The sequence below is a fragment of the Armigeres subalbatus genome, chromosome 3, assembly GCF_024139115.2.
Source record: "Armigeres subalbatus isolate Guangzhou_Male chromosome 3, GZ_Asu_2, whole genome shotgun sequence".
In the NCBI taxonomy this organism is placed as follows: Eukaryota; Metazoa; Arthropoda; class Insecta; order Diptera; family Culicidae; genus Armigeres; species Armigeres subalbatus.
Genome location: NC_085141.1, coordinates 164,309,676 through 164,330,482, shown reverse-complemented (window position 1 = coordinate 164,330,482; position 20,807 = coordinate 164,309,676). Strand labels below are relative to the sequence as shown.

The following is a 20,807-nucleotide window of genomic DNA, read 5'->3' as shown; positions in this document are numbered from 1 at the left end:
TTCTTTCTTCAATCTTTCACCTTTTCTCCTTCTCCCGTCTTCTGCCTTCTTTCTCTCTTCTTCCTTCTTTTTTCCTCCTTCCTTCGTCTCTGTGAAATTTTTATTCTTTATTCTTTATACTTTATACTTTATACTTTATACTTTAATCTTTATTCTTTATTCTTCATTCTTTATTCTTTATTGTTTATTATTTATTACTTATTTTTATTCTTTATTCTTTATTCTTAACTCTTTATTCTTTACTCTTTATTCTTTATTCTTTATTATTTATTCTTTATTCTTCATTTTTTATTCTTTATTCTTTATTCTTCTTTATTCATTATTCTCTGTTCTTTATAAATTATTCACTATCCAACCACTCAACATAGTTGATCGTATGGTGGGGATTAATTTCATTCCATCAATTTCAGCCTTTCGATACGTTTCAGCCTTCTGATACTTTCAGCCTTTTGAGACTTTCAGCCTTTCAGACTTTCAGCCTTTTGAGTTCAGCCTTTGGAGTTCAGCCTTATAAGCATTCAGTCTTATGTGTTTCAGCCTTTCGTAGGACACCCGTGAGTAAGGTCATTAACAAATTATTTAACTGTCACTTTTAGGTTGATTTGAATTAATTTAGGAATTTATAAAAAGCCCCAATCATAATTAGAAGTATTATAGAAGATGCTCAACAAGTAGGGTTGGGTGGAACGAGAAGGTTTTTTTTGTCAATCAAAAACCGCCAGGGCAAGATGGTCAAAAAACGGGGTCAATTTTGTAATCTACAAATAATATTGTTTATATTCATAAAAAAACGATAAGTTTCCAATGATTTAATGGATGAAATGTTTCTGATCAAAACACAGCTATATAAGCTAATGCATCGTGTAATGAACTAATGTAATGATCATGTACATATATCGATACTTACGGTTTTGAGGTTCTGCCAAGGCGATCAATGCTTCTAATGTTGTGATGCCTTCCAATATGATTGCGAGATCCATGTCGTTCAAGGGATTGCGATTCGATTCAGCAAACAATGTTTCAATCAATCTGGGAGCCAGTGCATGGATATATGGTGTCGACACTTTCAAATCAGCATTGACAAATATCGAACGCATAGTTTGAACACACTTCAATCTAACCATTGGAGAACCGCTCAAAAAGCACTGTCGGAAGTGATTTATGCACGGGTACTGCAAGTTTGGTACCGATACTAACGAGGATGGGGTGTGCAACAGGAAAACCGCAATTGTCAGCATCATTGTTACCTCGTCCAGCTTGGTTTCATCGCATCCGGTTTTAGTGAGATCAATTATCTTACCGAGAGCACTCTGAAGTAACTTACGCCATTCGTCAGAGGATAGCTCGTGCTTACTGTACCTATCCGTTGCGAGGGTTTTCAGTAGTTGCAGTGCGGCCTGAATAACATTCGAGTTGGCAATGATGGTTTCATCGTTGACAGATTTCGTTGCTACTTCTTTGATCACTCCAGTTGTCAGATAGAGCATTGTTGGTAGAATTGATGCTGCTCCTGAAATGGAGAAAGCATTTTTGACGCTTAACTAAAAAAAATCCTGATTAAACCACCTAGTGGTGATGGTGCCTTTCCCTAAAAATTTTTTTTAATTTCTTTGTTAACGTAATTTTTTCATGTATGAAGTTCATCACTTGCCTTTCTCTAAAAAAATTTAGTGAGATTTTTTGTTAGCGTGTTCTTTTGTAAAAAATCCTGTTTTGGGCATAACTTTTGATCCCATTGTCCGATCTGGAAAATTGTCAATAGGAAACAATGGGACAGGATGCAGCTTATTGTAAACAAATCGGATTAAGATAAGTGCTTACACACTCAGTTTTTATTTCTGCAGCTCGGCAAAATCCGCACAGCCGTATATTTAGCAAAATAAAAAACTGATATCCCGTCAAAAATGAAGTTTAATAGCTGGGTTTCAGTAAATTATTTGCTGATTTCCAGCAACTTTGACAGATATCTCGGCGAAAAACATGTTTGCTGGGGCTCGGCTGTGCGAATCTCCGTAAAAGTTGAGCAAATTGATGAGATCCCGGTAAGAAAATTGAGTCGCTTGGTATATAATACTATGGGTCTCCGGACCTTCTATCACAAAATCGTCTTGGAAGTGAGTATATAGCCTTTTCGTTACACCTTGGTGTACGAGAAAGGCAAAACTGTGATACAAACATATTCTACGACCAGACTAGACATCATACATGTAACACAATAGATCAACCATCTGGTCGCAGTGGAAAATGTACCCAACAAGAAAGAAACAACCAAATTAATCCACCTAGCGTTGGTGGTGCCTTTCTCGTGCATTATAAAAATGAGAAAAACATATAAGAGAGGAGAAATTTGCACTTTAGGGGTATATAATTTACTTTTCTCTTTAATTTATGTATATAAGCGGTCATTTGAGTGCTTTGCAGCGGTTTTGTACATTATAAAAATCAGAAAAACATGTAAGAGAGGCCAAATTTGCACTTTAGGGTTATATAATTTACTTTTCTTTTTTATTTATGACTATTAGCGGTCATTTGAGTGCATTGCAGCGATTCCTGTAAAAAAAAAAATTTTATTTTGAGATTGGCAAAAAAAAAAGTTTTTTGAATAACTCTGGAACGCAATGGCCGATCAAACCAATTTTCAATAGGAAACAACTAGACCGCAATCCGCGTCGATTGCAACTTATTGCGAAGTACCAAAAAGTGTGTCTCACATTTTGTACACACACATACATACATACATACATACAGACATCACCTCAATTCGCCGAGCTGAGTCGATTGTTACATAACACTATGGGTATCCGAGCCTTCTATCAAGAGTTCGGTTTTGGAGTGATCCTATAGCTATATACTTCGTATACGAGAAAGGCAAAAATATACGTAAAGGCTTTATGTTTCCTCCAAAATCGAACTTTTGATAGAAGGCCATTCATAGTGTTATAATATACCAATCGACTCAGCTCGACGAATTGAGGTGATGTCTGTTATGTGTGTTTTACAGTGAGGCGCAGTTGTATGGAAAAACGCAAATTTAATCTAATCTAGAGAGATCAAGGTTTTTCTGAATCTTTTTGGGACCCCAATCAACTGTGCAAAATATGGGCTCGATTAGTTGCGTCCTCGCTTTGCTTATACGGAGATTAGATGGCAAACGTATATTTTTACATTTTTGTTCTTAGCGGCTTCAATTTATCGTCCTTCTTGTGACTCCATACGTTAGTATTATAGCCCGAAAGACTTTGCCGAAGAAGGTACGTAGCTGGAAGCAGAGTGTAAAATAATCGAATTTTTTTGGTGAAGTCCCCCTTTCTTCACTCGTCAGCTCACTTCCAGACACATTCATAGTCGGCTCTGGACTGTCAATATTCAGTTGAATATTAGTCATTAAAAATTTATGCACATTCTACAAATTGATGAAATATATAAAATCTGAACATGAACATCAATATAAACAAGTTTCATTACTGCGTATCTGTTGCGCTGTATAGCGCATCTAGTTGCGAACAATGTGCACTAGTTGCGCAATGATGCGCTATAAAATCAATTTTCGCGAGTTCGAAATTCGATTTAGATTACAATAGGAGGTCGTCAGTTGCATTTTAGCCAAAATTCCGCTTGAGGTTCTTTCAAAACATTTTAACAACAGCTACTACACCTGATGGTATAATTGCAATATTTCATTATCATGCGACAGGTGGTGTTGCTGTGTATTTGTATCAATGTAATTTTGCATATACACTAGTGACATCTGCTGTTCGATATCGTAAGTTGTCAATGTTCCTTCCACACACACGTGGTGGAGAACAATCCTGAAGAAATTTAAAGTAAACAGCTAGAATTTAGTATGAAGGTACAATGAAATCTCCTATTATTTAGAACTGTAAAACAAAGCCGTGGGAACAAAAAAATCTAAAAATTATTCGTTGCTTTTGGACCTAGCTTTCATATTGATCCGATGCGTAGTTGATGAGAACGAATGCATTGTCCATACAAGGAAATCAATTTTACTTTAAATGTTGTGGCGCCATCTCTTTCAAACAACACCTTTGTCTTTGCCTTATAGTCTAACTATTTATTTTGTAAAATTAGGGAAAACACTGTATGAAATCAAATAAAGTATAATTTTCCGTTGAGCGTTTTCGCATGGCTTGTTTTAAAACTTATCCTTTTTCATTTGGACTGTTCAATTCGGTCGCTGCAAGGAATCGCCTTGCAGCTTGCGCAGGAACTTTGCGGATGCCTATTTCTCCTCCTGCTGGAATGCCCGTAACACTAACATAGAATCTGAAATTCGTTTTGATCTTGAGGAACCCTTCAAACTTAATGTGCCAAGCTTATACGGCATTCGATGTTCTCGGCAGGTCATCTTCGGTACTAGCCGCTACCGACCACAATGCAGGAGCAAATCAAGGTTTTTCTTGCCGTACGTTCGGTTTAAGTTTCCCTTAACATATGTTTTTTGACTTTCGCGTATACTAAGTGTACGTAAAGGCTATAGGATCACTCCAAAACCGAACTTTTGATAGAAGGCTCGGAGACCCATAGTGTTACCAATCGACTCAGCTCGACGAATTGAGGTGATGTCTGTATGTACGTGTGTGTACAAAAAAAAAGTGAGACACTTTTTTGTTCTTAGCATTATCCGATTTGCTTGCAACAGGTTGCATCGGACGCGGAATCCTTCCTTATTTTTCGCTATTGAAAATTGGCCCAATCGGCCATTATGTTCTGGAGTTATTAAAAAAAACATTATTTTTTTCCTCATTTTTCCCAATTATACCCCCCCCCCCTTGGAAAAAAAATTTCGAAGTCGAATTTTTTTTTTTCAAAAACTGCTGCAATGCTTTCAAGTGAACGCAAATAAATGTGAATTGATTGAAATAACTGAATCTATCTCCCTAAAATTCATTTTTACCTCTCTTATGTGCTTTTCTTTGTACTCTTATGTGTTTTCTTGTTTTAGAATACACAAGAAAGGCACCATCACCGCTAGGTGGATTATTCTGGGTTTTTTTTTTTCGAAATAGTCGAAGAATGGTTTCATGGAGTTCTATCGAAAGACCTTAGTATTACATATAGGGTTTTCAGACTACGAGGTTTGTCAGAACTCGCCAGAACACTCCATTATATTTTTTAGTATTTTTTTGGCACGAGAAAGGCATCAACATTGGCATCAACACTTAATCAACGCTACAATCCCTAATCAGGGTTTTAATCATAAGTATTTGAAAAAACTTACCGGTAGGTGAACATAGTCGTGATAGATCAGTCATACAGTTGATAGCGTTCGCAACCAGCAAGCTGTTGTCTTCAGAAAGCTTGAACAATCCATTTTTGGTCAGTGCCATTTGCCGCTGGAGTTGTTCGTTTGCCACTCGAGCCGATTGAGAAGGACTCATTGCAGGAATTTGCCTAGCCAACAGACACAGCACTACTTCCAAAATAGCGTACACATGCGATTTGCCCGGCAATATTTCACCTTCTTCTCCCCCCTCTCCAAGGTTGTCAATGTTCGAGTTCTCACCATTTCCATTATCGGCCTTGTCCTCAAATTCTGCCATCTTCTCCTGCTTTTCTAATTCTAAGCATTCGTTCGCCGCAACTATTGTTTGCTTTAAGATCGATATACATAAAAATTGTACTTCCATGCTGTCTCTGGTTAATATCAGACGATGTAGAACATTACACAATTCAACTGGAAGAGACTTATTTTTGGTTAACATCTGGCGAGACCATTTTGAGTCGAACATAGTATAGAGTGCTTGCAAACAAGCTATGACACTCTCCAGCTTTTCATTTGTTCGTGTACTACAAAGAGCTTCCATGCAAATCCCAAAAACTAGATGGAAACGATCGGCACTTACACTGCCGTAAGAGATTGAAGTGGGACAGTTCGTACCGACGATCGTTGCTGCACTCTGATTCAGTTTATCCGTAATTTTGTTACCATTCGTTACATCATTGGCATTGGCCTTATCATCCTCATGGATTGTAGTTGTTACATCGGAATTGGTTTTGTCAAAGCCTTCTGCATTTAGCCAAAGCGTTGATGCGTACAAAATTGGTGGCCATGACGTAAGATAATGCGGTTTGGATAAATTCATTGTATCGTTTGTATAGAATGCGCCACCATCATGTGGCAATTGACTTGCGTACTCCGCAGGAAGCGAAAGTAGTGCATAATCCTTCAGGGCTGATAACCAATGAGTAGATAGATTAGTTAATTCCGGTTGTACCAACGATAACAAACTTTCACCGCGACTTTCAAAGTCTCCGAAGTCATCGTCCAGTGTGAGACGATTCATGTTGTTCGTTGGTGCCGTAATTGATGCTGATGAGGATGGAATACCTTTCAACAACATGCTTGCTGGGGCAGTTCCGTTATCAATCATTGCCATTATATAAACTTGGCCCCACGCTTTGAGAATGCTCAATTTTTCCAACGTGGCCATACTTTCATTATACAATTGAGTACTGTTGGTTTTATCGTTCAGTTTGCTTAAGTTCGACACTAACAGTTGATGAACGCGTCTTAGATCATTTAAATCCCTCGCAACTCCGGAACCAATCCAAGCCGAACAGACCTCACATGCTGCGGCTGTGACATGAGATGGCGTGTCCTGCGAAAAGGCAGGCCTCAGCGCTGCACCGACTTGAGCCTGAAATTGCTCAAGCAGAAGATGACCGGGAAACTCAGGTTCAGGAACTCTAGCAAATTTATCTATTATTTCCTGCAGAGTTTTCAATCCTTCCAGTCTTAACTGATCTGAATCGCTTGTGGCGGCCATAAATGCCATTCGAATGAGATCGGATAAATGTAATACTAAATAATCGCCACGTGATTTGGTTATTTGAATTTCCTTCGCCATCAATAAATCGAAATGTGCAGCATTGGCATTTTCGCAGGTTGAAATGATTTTCCGAACACATTCCGCTGCAAACACGCGAGTTGGCCATCGAGGTTGAACCGCAGGGTGAGTTGCCTGGTTGTCCTCTGCGTGGAATTCTATGTTATCATCATCTGCTTCCGCATCTTCAGCATCATCAACATCGTCTTTGATTGTGGCGACTTCCGCTGGTCCAGACGTTAAAGCAGCCTCCGACGCAACGGTTAGAACATTCTTGCACATGCTGAGCCACTGCGAAAGGTTATCTGCAGCCAATATTTGTAGCATTGAAGTTATTGTATCGTGGATATTCTTAATCATTATGTTGTCACTTTCGGTATCAAGCATGCCGAACAATACTCCAGGAAGTCCGTAATCTGACAACGCAAATCCATCATCGTCGCTTACCAGAGTCATTGCATGCTCACAAACTTCCTTTGCTTCACGGGTAGTTAATTGACGAAGACAAGAAACTGCAGCCTTTCGCAGCATTAAATAGTTGCTGCTTAAATTTTGACACAAGTTAGGAACTAAAGTTGATAAATTGACATGGCGAGGTGCAAAAAGATGAAGCTGCTGAAGACAGCCGGTTGCCTCTGCTTGAACCAGTGGATCTGAATGGGCTTGCATGATTGCTGCTGCACAAAGGAATGATGATCTGGCGGTACAAATGGTTTGACCATTGCCTTGTAACTCTGGGCCAATCGTAGTTATTAGCGCACTCAGCACTCTTCCAATACACTGATGTACATCAACGTGTGACTGTGGAACAGACAATAGCAATTTTAGTGCTAATGAAAGCGTTGGCTCTACATAACCCCTAAACATTGGTCCACCAGAGTCTGCTATTAACGACAAGGCATACAATGACCAAACTTGGACAACAGGAGAACTTCCATCCTGTGCCAGTGCCAACAATATTGACACACTAGTATTTAAATGCTGTGACGAGCCCATTCCACCAACGTAACGATGCAAGCAACCCAACGCTAGAGAATGTCCAGTGCGTGTCACGACATCCCTTGCCGACTTTAATCTATCGAAGCTGTTCTGCGCTAGTTCAGCAGTGATACGTGAATCACCAACAACTTGGGCTATTCTTCCGAGTGCCTCTCCAGCTGCACATCGCAGTATAGGATTTGTACAAATTAATGCGTTGATGATTAAATTAGTTGCACTCTTCCTAACTTCCTCCTGGCCGATGCTAGACTTAGTTTCCGTCAGACCTTTCAATCCGCTCAGCAGCGCTGTAAAGATGTTCATCTGCACTGCCTCTTGGCGTGAACTCTTTGCATGTTTAATGCATTCGCCGAAGTGTTCTAACATCTGCAAACGGTGCTTATTCGCCACTTTCGGGAAGATGAGCCCAAATAAGGCAACGGACATATCAATGACCGCGACGCCTAATGGAAGTGGGCCAGGACACTGCTCGCCACTGGATACCGCACGATACAAGCAGCAAGGATCATGTTCCAAGGCGCCTGAGCCGGCAGCACTGTTAGGTTGCAGCTGTAAATAGAAAAACAAATTAAATATTTTTGGACATGACAATATGACACCACTGCACTATGGATGACTTGTTACTATAATGGCAAAGAAAATGCTTTCTTTCTCGTAAATTTGCTTCTCTCGTTTTAATGTCTAGTATCAAGATACCCTTAGTAATGTGATGATTTTATAATTAAGTTATGAAAGCATGAAGTTTTTGATCACCAATTCAACATGAGGAAGCGCAAATTCAGTCAATCAATTATCTCACAAAGCCTAAGTTTTGTTTTTCATGAAGTAAAAATGCTTCAGCACTTGGAAATGTGCCTTTATGAATTTCTTCCTACACAAGAAAATTATTTTAGGATTTCGGTAGAATGTCTTCACTTGTTATAAGACAAATTTTTACTAATCCCATTTTAATTCCACCACTTAATTGTAACTTTAACAGATACGTATTTTGACCTCAACCGTACGGCCGTCTTCAGTGTCTCGTATTTGACTCGAAAGTCGTGTCAATATACTGCCGGTGGACGCATAAGTGTCCCATGTTACAAATTGGGGAATGATGAAAAACGGATTTGAAGTTCAAAATTTTGTTTCGCATTTATCTTACTATTCATGCTTCAAAAACAGTTCAAGTCACAACTATTGATAAATTAGTACTATTTTCTATGCAGCCCGAAAAAAATTTCCCCAAAGTTTTGAATATTCCAATATTTATTCGATCAAAATATGTACTGGGACGCTTATGCGGCGAATTTCTCTGAGATTTCGGAATATGGACGCATAACAGTCCCACTGAGGTACAGTGTTTGTTGTTGCGTCTGACATTTCGCGTGTTTATGTTTTTATTGTAGTGCGCAAAACGGAGGTGATATTTAAACTAAGTAAAGTGAAGTTTTAAAATGGCTTTGCATTATTTAAAGCAGTATGGTTCAGGTGAAACTGATTCCGAAGAAGAATTCCTTGGATTCGATTTGGAGGAAGCACCTGGAAGTGGCGTTCTTTTCGAGTTGGAACGAAACATATCCGAATCGCTTTACACAAATACTACCGGCGATACAGACATGCCAGCTGAAACAAGCGGCGGATGTCCGATTTCTCGTTTGGATGGCGACAGATCATGTTTCGCATCAGCTTCAAGTTTTTCAAAACCTGAAACAAGCGCCGTAAGTAACTGCCTTGAAGCGACCGGAGGGAATATCACCGATTCTGATTTTAATGATTCGGACGACGAAGAAGGGCAACAAAAGCGATACAAAAAGAAAACTAAAAAGGATTTGCTAAAGGAAACTAATGCCAAAAAACGACAATCATCCCATTTGATTATTTTGGAAAACTGTGGTTGCCGCTAATAATGCAACAATGAACTTTCGAGAGACGACAGATTACGGTTCTATGAACAGTTTTGGAAGCATGATATTGCCGGACAAGGAAACATAATAAAACAGTTCGCCCATCTTAAACCGATAGTAAGACGTCGTCAACGGGACAATAACAAGAAGGCGAATTTGTCGAAACGACTAGCGTATACGTGCTCTCTTCCCAGTTCAAGTTCTGATCCCGTGGTGGTTTGCAGGAAAATGTTTTTGAACACGCTCGGATTTCGCGAAAACTGCGGGTACAAGTACATTTTACAAATTAAATTGGTAATATTCTAATTTTGTGTATGATTTCAGAAATTTAATTTACAGAAGTCTTCAAGGGGAACAACAGGACGGCCCACGAGCTTACAAACGTGGAAAATACAAAAGGAACAACAGTGCCCGAGAAGCTATAAGGGAACATATTTTTGCATATGGGCCACAAATTTCTCACTATCGAAGGGAGCATGCGCCGAACCGCCTCTATCTCCCTTCTGACTTGCGAACGTGCGAATTTCTCCATCGAAGCTAATGTACTGTGGCAAAAGTCACCACGTGGCATTGATAAGACCAGGAAGGATTCTCTTTTAGCGGTTGTTCTACCTATCGTAACTGATGAAGAAAAATCGTTTTTTGTTGATCTTCCTACAACGACTACATCGGACGATTCATCAAATGAAATAACTGAATAGTATTATGGTTAAGTTTGATTTTTTTCTCAAATAAAATGTTTAGTTGCAGAAAAACACACGGATCTTAACTGTTATATGATTGATAGACGAGACTGACCTAAGTACGAACATTTTAAATTACAGTGGTTATGCATAAACCTCAGCCTCAGATCCTCCAATATATTAACTTTACACATTTTCAGCATTCGAATGAGAAGTAGATTCTAACAAACTTCTCGTTATCTATCTATCTCATTATCCTTTGAAGTTGTGTGGTTTATGAGCTTTCCCAAGTGTGCTTTATAAATAACTTCTGAATCGTACATATATCAAGTTCTTACGATGCAGAATATAATTGATATTATTATGATTGTCGTTATTTATTATCGAAATGATTTAGTGGGACAAACATGCGTCCATTTTTTTAAATGTGACAAATATGCGTCCACTTTTCAAAATGTGACAAACCGGCTCTAAATTTTTTCAACAATTTTCAAAACAAACTGCTTTTTTTTATCTCATATTCTGAAAATGCTTATTAATTTAGGATGTTTGGCGACATAATCTCAAAATTGACAAAAAGTCACATGGGACACTTATGCGTCCACCGGCAGTATAGGACCAGTCGAAACACTCAATGCAAGAGGTGGCGTTGTTTCAGTGGTAGTCAAATCGAAATTTCATCAATATAAAACTAAGTCCAGAAGATAATCTTTTCACTTTTCACATTCACTGGGAGTGATTTTTTTTTATATCAAGCTCCACAAGACTTTCAGGACTTTCGGAGGCTTCCGAGCCTCTTGAAAGGCAGCTTGCAAGCCTCTTGAAAGGCAGCTTGCAAGCCTCTTGAAAGTAGGATTCCGAGCATCTTTAGAGAAGGCTTCTGAGTATCTTCACAGGACATAGCATCTTGAAAGACCTCTTGAAAGAATTCCGACTAACTTGAAAGAAGGCTTCCAAGCCTCTTGAAAGGAGAGGCATCCGAACCTGTTGAAAGTAGGGGCATCAGAGCTTCTCGAAATGAGGAGCTTCCGAGCCTCTTGAAATGAGGCTTCCGAGCATCTTGAAAGGAGGCTTCCAAGCCTTTTGAAGTGGCACTTTGCCAGCCTCTGAACGAACTGATAGAACACTGAAATCTATCACCAGGGTATTTTTCCGAACACCTCACATATTGTAAGCGACAAAGCGAGAACGAGAGTGGCGCAAATTGGGAGATTGTCACACATTAGACAGAAAATATAGTTGTAACAAGTTAATAACAAGCCTTGGTGGAATGCTCAACTCAGAAACCTGCGCAACAGATTGAGGAAGTAACGCAAACGGTACATCGCTAACAAAACAGAGTTTCCCTCCATCAGGTAGAAACCTCTTATAACGACCTCCTCGATGACAGTTACCGAAGATATATGAACGACCTCTAATCAAATCCTAAAAATAATCCGTCCAGGTTTTGAAGATTCATCAAATCGCAAAAGACGGCTAATCAAGTTTCGAACAATGTTGTTTATGGTGACACTACAGCTACCACATCTGATGAAGCTGCGAACCTCTTAGCCGACTTTTTTCAGAGTGTGTTCAAAGTGAACCCTCCGCCAAACTCACCCAGGTAGTTTTTCGAATGTTCTACCGCACGATATTGACCTCGTGCCCTTTCTGTTCTCCGATCTAGAAGTGTTGAAAGCTATTCGCGATTTGGATGCTTCAAAGGTGCCAGAGTGGATGTCCTAACACCTTTCCTGCTGAACGTCTGTGCTGAATCACTAGCGGCTCCACTAACACTACTTTTCAACAGATCGTTAAGTGAAAAAACGTTCCCTGGACTATAGAAAACAGCAACGATGATTCCAATTCACAAATCTGGAAGTTTGCGCAAAGGTAATAACTACCGTGGAGTTTCCATTCTTTGTTGTGTTGGAAAACTTTTTGAATCATTAGTTCATAAAGTTTTGTTATCTGCTGTCAAACCATTCATTTCAATTCATCACCACGGTTTTCATCCTCAACGTTCTAATACAACGATTCTGCTATGCTATTCTAATGCGCTCTTCCGTGAAGTCGGAAAGCGCAATCTGATGGATTCCGTATACGTAGATTTTTTGAAAGCTTTTGACACCGTACCTCACCAACATGCCGTTACAAAGTTACGCCACCACCTGACTGGCAGAAAGGCTTTCGTTCGTGTTGATGCCTCACGGTCTAGGACTTTCAGCATTACCTCGGGTGTGCCCCAGGACAGCGTGCTGGGACCTTTACTGTTTAGGCCCGATGCCCACGTAGCGTCTTTTCAACGCTGCGTGCACACGGCGTTAAAAGGACGCATGTGTGCATCGGAAAAAAGCGGTAACGCAGCGTCGCCGCATCGAAGCAGACCTGCGTTTTTTCAACGCCACGTGCCCGCAGCGTTGAAAAAACGCTACGTGGGCATCGGCCCTTGTCCTGTATATCAATGACTTGACCAACTGCCTTACCTCTGCGAAGCTTCTGTACGCTGACGACCTCAAAATTTTCAGAGTAATTCACTCTTTGCTGGATTGTGTTGCTCTACAAACTGATATTGACGTACTCCTCCTTTATTCCGATGAAAACGGAATGAGCGTGAATGTGGCGAAATGTAAAGTAATCACCTTCTGTCGAATCATATCCCCAATAATGTACAGCTATACTTTTGCCGATGCTGCACTAGAGCGTGTTTCGTCGATTCGTGATTTGGGCGTTACAATGGACTCTAAATTGCGGTTCAACGAACATATTCCTGCAATAACGGCAAAGGCATTCGCAGTTTTTGGATTTCTTCGTAGAAATGCAGCTCATTTCACCGATGTTTACACCTTGAAAGCTGTGTACTGTGCACTTGTGAGGAGTATTTTAGAATATGGACGCCGTACCATACAACCCAAGTGATTCGCATTGAACGAGTTCGAACGAAGTTTATCCGTTTTGCTCTTCGGCACCTACCGTAGAACGATCCAATGCACTTACAGGACTATGGGGCAGTGCCAGGGATGCCAGATGATATTATCCAATGTCTTCACAGTCGTTTAAAAATGTCTTCAAATGTCTTCAATATTAAGATTATGATTATCAGCGAAAAATTTCAAAATCCAATAGGTCTTCTTCTCTTCTTCTTCTTCTTCTTTAGCATTTCCTCAGTTATTAATTGAAAGCTTTTCTATATGCCCGCCATTGCATGAGTATGTATCTTGTGTAGCAAGGGGCCGTCCAGAAACCACGTGGTCATATATGGGGGGAGGGGGGTTTGGAAAATGACCACGATAAGCCACATGGGAGGAGGGGGGGTGTTGCTCTCGAACCACGTGGTTTTTTTACACGAAAAACTTTTGGTGAATAACAATAGCGGTGTAAAAAATACAAATCATTAAAATTTAATGATTTAATCATTAAACGCAAAGCGCATCTTAGGGCCGATGCCCACGTAGCGTCTTTTTCAACTCAGCGTTGAAAAGACGTAGGTGTGCATCGATAAAAACCGGTAACGCCGCGTCGGTCGTAACGCCGATGCATATCTGCGTTATTTGACCATCATAGCCTTAGATCCTTTTTCCATAAAAAAATAAAGGAAAGAACAGGTTGCGATTCAGTCTCAAAAAGGAAAAAGGAAAAGGAAAGGAAAAATGGGAAAATATAAAAAAAATTCCGCCGCGCCTCCGCCGCAGATGGTTTTTAGCATAAGGCCGCCGACACTTTTGCATCAGCGGACTGCAGCTACAAATTTGAAAAATATTCATGTTTTTACAATAATCCAAGAAAAAAACTCCAAAAGAATTTCTTGTGGATATTCAGGAAAAATCCAGTAAAGAAATTTCCTGTAAAAACTTTGACACTACTTCACATCATCCTGATGAAGTGCTGGCATTCAGAATGATTTTTGAACAATTCTCTCTGAAAAATTTTGCTTGGAAATTTTGCTACAAATTGTTAGTGAAAAAAAAACAAAACATCTCCAGTGTAAAAAATTTCCTTAAAACTCCGAAAAAAATTCCATGTGTCCCGTGGGAAATCCATATAATTTTCAATGGAAAAAAAATGTCCAAATTTTCATATATTTTTTTTTACATTCTAATGAAATTTTCTACGACAAGTTCTTTCGAATCTTCACCAGAAATTCTTCTTTATTTCCAAAAGAAGTTTTTCGAACATTTTAAGGAGTGCACTTCAAAATGTTCAGTCTCCAGTTAGCTTTGCGAGAAAAGGCGTAGGGTTGCCAATCCGGAGATGACGAGTTCGATTCTCGTTCCTGTCTAGGATGTGTTCGGGTGGGAAACATTCTCGACATCCTAGGTATAGTGTATCCATCGTACTAGCTACACAAGATATATAATCGTGCAATGGCTGGCATATAAAAGCTTTCAATTTATAACTAAGGAAATGCTAATAGAATATACTAAGTTGAAAAGCAGACCAACTTCCAGTTGGAATATAGAGCCATAGAAGAAGAGAAAACTTTTAAATTTTTCAATGAAAACTTCTCTGAATTTCCGGAAGATATTAAACAACCAATGCCACATGAAACACTTTGATATTTCCGTTGATATTTTGTTTTTGGATTTTTTTTTTCAAATTTGAAATGAAATTTTTTCGGATTACTTCTTTACGCTCTTTGTGAATTCTATCACATTTTTTAAAATTTACCAAGTATTTTTTTATTCGAGGCATTATTTAGAATTTCCACGGAAGAGTCTATGGATTATCTTTAAAAATTCTATGGATTTTCAAAAAATAAATCTTTAGAATTCTCGAGATTCTTGTTTTTTTTTTTTGATTTGTACCATAAATTATTCCAAAATTTCATCGGTGTCGTGCCGGTATAAGGCGTCATCGGTGTATGGCGTATAAGGCGTATGCAACAGAGGGGGAAATTCCTGTTTTGTTTTGAGTGACTTGTCTTATTCGCTTACGCCAGTTGCTATCTTCCCGCATTCAAATGAACCTATTTTGTTTCGCCGGCGGATCTATGCTTAGCGATAAAATGCTATTTCTGTCTTACTATTTGAAATCCTACCCTCAACTCTTCTCCTTGAGCACGGAAATAAATAAGTTGGATAAATCGTTTTCACGCATTTTTCATCACACTTTATCTACTATAATCGGGAATTCATTTTTCTTCGGGAAGTCATTTTGATTTCTTTGTAGGTTCAGCTAAACATTGCTTTAAATCTTTACCATGCAAAGATGCACAGGAAATGATTTAGAAATTTTAAGGAATTTTCACATCAGAAAATCTAAATTTTGATTTAATTTTTTAAGGAATTCCTTCAAAAGTACATTTTTTTCGTTATTTTCACTTGTAAAAACATCGGAATTTCCTCGGGAAATTCATTATTGGTGTTTCAGATGAACTTTTATCGATTTTCTACTGGAAAGTCTTAGGAATTTCCATCGGAAATATTTTGGCATATTCCGAATAATTTGTTTTGGAAATTTAAAAAACTGCTGAAAATGTCTAAGAATTTCTTTTGGAAAACGAAAAAAAAATCCATTGGAAATTCAGAAGAATTTGCTTTGAAGATTCATTAAAGTTGCCCAGGATTTTGAAAAAAAAAATCTTGAGAGATTCTGTAAAAAAAGTAAGCTGGATTTTTTTTCTAATTTATACTGAAACTTGTTAATACCTGTTAGTATTGGAATGTAAACTAATTTGATGATTCTGAAAGCAAAACTGGAATTTCTACAGGAATGCTACTCCAAAGAAACAACAGTAGGAGGTTTTATTTGCATCTCTAAGATTACATATTAACTTTGTGATTCTCTGACAAACTTTTTGTTGTAAGAGTTCAGCTCAGATGCTTTGCTGAGGTTAATATATCTTAAGAATTTCCAGTACCTCCAGAGCTACGGAAGGTCCCAAATACTCTTAGGAATCTATAGGGATATTCAGTGATGAACTTTATAATTATTTAAAAAAAATCACTGATAAAAAAATTTAAAAAAAATTAATATTATAAATATTTTGGAAAATTTCTAAACCATTACAATTTTTTCTCGAAATTTTTATAACATATTCGCGAGTCCACATTTTTTTGTATCCTCCTGATGCATTGAAGGTGTACGAGTTCTAGATATCCTAATACACGATACACACTACAACATGATAACATCCTCAAAATGTTTGAATTCATCAAAATTTATAATTTCCATGCTGGGTTTAGTTTGATTTTAAATCAGTTGAAATTGTCAGTCTTCAAAATTAATCGGTTTAACCATATGTTTTAGTTACATAAGGTTTTTTTTTTAAATTTTTGTACTTGAGGAAAAACCACGTGGTCATAGGGGGGGGAGGGGGGGGGGTCTGCCAAATGACCACGTTAAGTCACATGGGGGGGGGGGGGGGTGAAAATCTTCAAAAATATGACCACGTGGTTTCTGGATGGCCCCCAAGTACAATGGATACATTATGCCCAGGGTGTCGAGAATGTTTCCAACCCAATAACATCCTAGACCGGACTGAGAATCGAACTCACCATCTCCGAATTGGCAATCCTACGCCTTTGCTCGCAAGGCTACTGGAGACCCCATTAGGTGTGTAAATTCAATAATCTCCTTGTATTACTGGTGTTGAATAATGTTTTTTTTTTACATTCAAATTGTTAGAATTCAAGAGAATATTTTTTTAAAACGAGTTTCCCCTGGATTTTGTACTGAGTCGGAATTATTAACTCAATTTTCAGTGGAACTATTCCAAATTTCTTTTTAGAGAATACCCTGTTGGGATTCAAACTTTACTGTGAAATACTTGAAAAACATCCATAGAATTTTCTAAAGGAACGTCCGGATAAATATCTAGATCAACTTCCGGATAAATTCCCGATGGAGCTGGAGTCTCCTGAAAAAATTTCCTGAGGAATTCCTGTTGGAACTTCCAAAGGATTTACTGAAGGAACTTCTGGAGAAAGTTCTGAAGGAACTTCCGCAGAAATACTTGTAAGAACTTAAGAAGGGCCCTCCTTAGCCGTGCGGTAAGACGCGCGGCTACAAAGCAAGACCATGCTGAGGGAGGCTGGGTTCGATTCCAGTGCCGGTCTAGACAATTTTCGGATTGGAAATTGTCTCGACTTCCCTGGGCATAAAAGTATCATCGTGCTAGCCTCATGATATACGAATGCAAAAATGGTAACTTGGCTCCGAAACCTCGCAGTTAATAACTGTGGAAGTGCTTAATGAACACTAAGCTGTGAGGCGGCTCTGTCCCAGTGGGGGGATGCAATTCCAATAAGAAGAAGAAGAAGAAGAAGGAATTCCTGTAGAATCTTCAGGATGAATTCCGGAGGGATTTTCAGGAGGAGTACCTGAATGAGTTTCCTGATGAATTTCTGAAGGATATTCCTGAGGAACTATTGAAGCAATTTCCGGTGGAATTCCAAAAGAAACTTCTGGATAAATTCTTGGAGGTAGTTGGAGAAGCTTCTTGAGGCATTGCTGCAGAAAATTCCGAAAGAAATCTTGGAGGAAATAGAAGTATACTTCGCGGAAAATTCTTTCAAAAGTTCACGGAAAATTCAAAGAGTTTCCCGACGGATATTTAGAGGAAAGTCACATATAAATGCCGAAAAGATCAAATGAATTCAAAAAGAAATTAAGATAAAGCATTCAATCAATTTTTGCGTTCCGATGTAATAATATCTAGATCAGCAATACCTTCTTACATACACGTCAAAAACTCCGCCGCCGCCAAGAAAAATTCAAACAAATTCTGCCATCGGGAATTTTTTAACCAGCGCACAACTCAAAGTTAAGTGCGTATGAGGTCTGAAATGCGTTGCAGTTATCAGCACGCTAGTGTGAAGGTATTTTTATGTTTGAGATTCTAGGCCCGAGACAAAGACTTTTATAACTTTTGTGATTTTTGTTGTATAATTTACATATAGAAGTCGCAGAAGTCGCACTCGTTGGCTTATTGATTGTCTTCAGGTATCTTCAAATAAGTTAATATGTCTTCAAATATTTTGAAAAGTCTTCAAAATGTCTTCACGAAATAAATGTCTTCACAAAGATTCAAATGTCTTCAAATTGAAGCCATGTCTTCAAATCTGGCATCTCTGGGCAGTGCGCCGAATGAACACTTTGACGTTTGAGCGGTGCGCTGTTTACTAAAAATGAACACCTTTTCATACATCGAATTCATTCTAAATGAATTTCGGCACCGCTCAAACGTCAAATAATGAACCTATGCACTACCCCATAGAGTATGATGTCAGCTAATCGACCTGGAACTACTCTCAACGACTCAACTTCAGAAGACTTGTAGTGTATGACATCATCAGCAGTAACATAGACTGTCCGGACTTGCTCGTGGATGTACAGTTGAGCTTACCTAGCCTGCCTCACGCTGATTTAATCGCTGTCCCATCCCACCGAACAACGTACGGATACAATAATCCCTTTAGCTCTTGCCTTAGAGCTTTTAATAATGTTTGTAATTTGTTCGATTTTAATGTATCCAAGTAGGGGAACAAGGGGCAATATGGACACCCTAAGATTTCTAGCAGTTACATGATACTATTACTCGTCAACTACCAGTTCTGTTTTGAATCGTATTGAAAATAATGCAATTTCAATCAAATATGACGATTTTGTGATAGTTAATTTTTAATACCCTCGGAAAGGTAGCGGGTCAGTATGGACACCCTTATAAAATATGAAGAAAATTATCTTACTCGTGATTATATGCCATCGTAAAATATTTTATGGATCATCCAACAAAAATATTACCCAATTGCTTCATCTTCCTGTCATGATTTTGTATGAGACACCTAAAATTGTGTTTGAATCATCAACATCCGACAATCTATTTCTCTCTTCTTAAGCGAGGTCATATATGTTCGTTTTCTATTTTAATTCCATGGTGAATAGAAGAAGATTGATTGCGTAACGCAAAAATTTGCCACTTTCAGCCGGCCTCATACATGTTTGTCGAACTTTTTGTATGAAGCAGATGATTTTTTTTATATGGATCCTCACACTTATTGCAAAACCCCTTCCCAATCGTCTCTCCTCTAAACATTGCATAATCTATGCATGCTCTTATCCACCATACTGGCATCGCCAATCCTTTCAATGGGTTGTACCGATCAACTTGCCAACGAGATTGCCAAATCTATACAAAACACTTCCTTTTTTGTTGCACTTTCAGCGACTTCTATGGTATACATGTCATCTACTGGAACTTTTATAGCGATTTATAATTCCGCACCATGATAACACGAAAAAACACGATATGAAAGCCTAGTTCGATGAGTTTGAGGTTATGTTTTTAATTTTAAAGGTGTCAGTTCTGCCCCCATATAGAGTGTTCAGTTTGCCCCAACAGGAGAACATATTTTAAAACTGTTGAAAATTTTGTAAAAATCAAGGAAACTTGTCACAAATACATGCCAATAATTGAGAAATTATCCTCTATGGCAAAGTAAAGCTTATTTTATGGGAGATGAAACTTATAATTTTTAATCATTTGGAAAACATTTTAACCAGGGGCGTCTCGTGGACTTTTGCTACACCTGTTCTACCATGCTGATAAAAAATATTCATCAAGCTGAGTGGTTTCGAATGAAAGTTGTGCATTTAATCTAATATTACAACCTTTTCTTGTACAACTTAACCAAATATTAGAAAAAAAAACAATTTAAATAGAAAGGATTTACAAAACAATAAATAGCTTATTTATCTCTTTTGTTACAAAAATGTTTTAAATTTAACAGTTGGCAATAACTGGATATTGCTCAGAATAGAGATCTTTCAAATCGGCTCATTCCACAATTCGGGGTACACGGGTCCCATCGCCGCTAATATTTAAACTCTCACATATTTTGTTGCTATAAAAGAAATGTTATTAACCATTATTAGTATAATAATTATAGTATAATAATTATAGTATATAATTAGTATACAATTATTGTTTGATGCGACCCCAGATTGTGACAACCAATTAGTCACATTTAGAAGCTGAAATGTGTTCAAGTTATTTAATTCTTCAAATTTAGTGAAAACTATACCTTTTTCTCTATGTTGATTGATTTTAAGTATTCTTAAAAAACCATTATTTAATGTCTCTTTTGAAAACGCAACATCAATTTAATATTGTTCTTGATGCATTGCATATTCATCAGGAGAAAAAAAGAAAAATAAACTTTTTCTAATCATCGAAGTATGAACGAAAGCGTACGGCGGTGCGCCTTTCGGCAAAGCACAGCACAGTCGACACTACGATCGAGTCTAACCGAAGGTGCGTCGCGTCGTTGATTGTTCTCGCAGCGCGTCGAACGGGTTCGACTCCTGCTGCGCGCATAGCAGAACTTGCATCTAAACGTGCTTGCTTCGCATGCGAAAGAGTATGATGTGAGGAAACGGAGAAAGCTGGCAACGCTCACGCTGCACGCTTA

General features: G+C 38.4%; 2 protein-coding genes across 7 annotated transcripts in view; one reads left to right on the top strand and one right to left on the bottom strand.

Moving 5' to 3' along the window:
- LOC134219595 (DNA ligase 1) overlaps window positions 1-20,807 on the top strand; it is a 153,556-nt gene that overhangs the window by 113,687 nt on the left and 19,062 nt on the right. The gene's annotated exons all lie outside the window — the stretch shown is intronic.
- LOC134219593 (HEAT repeat-containing protein 5B) overlaps window positions 1-20,807 on the bottom strand; it is a 43,250-nt gene that overhangs the window by 10,931 nt on the left and 11,512 nt on the right. For all 4 annotated transcript variants that reach the window (XM_062698364.1, XM_062698365.1, XM_062698366.1 and 1 more), the window contains 2 exons: window positions 5,240-8,396; window positions 908-1,510 (listed from right to left, as the gene is read on the bottom strand). In XM_062698364.1, coding sequence (XP_062554348.1) covers window positions 908-1,510; window positions 5,240-8,396 — 3,760 coding nt within the window. The remainder of the gene's footprint in view (window positions 1-907; window positions 1,511-5,239; window positions 8,397-20,807) is intronic.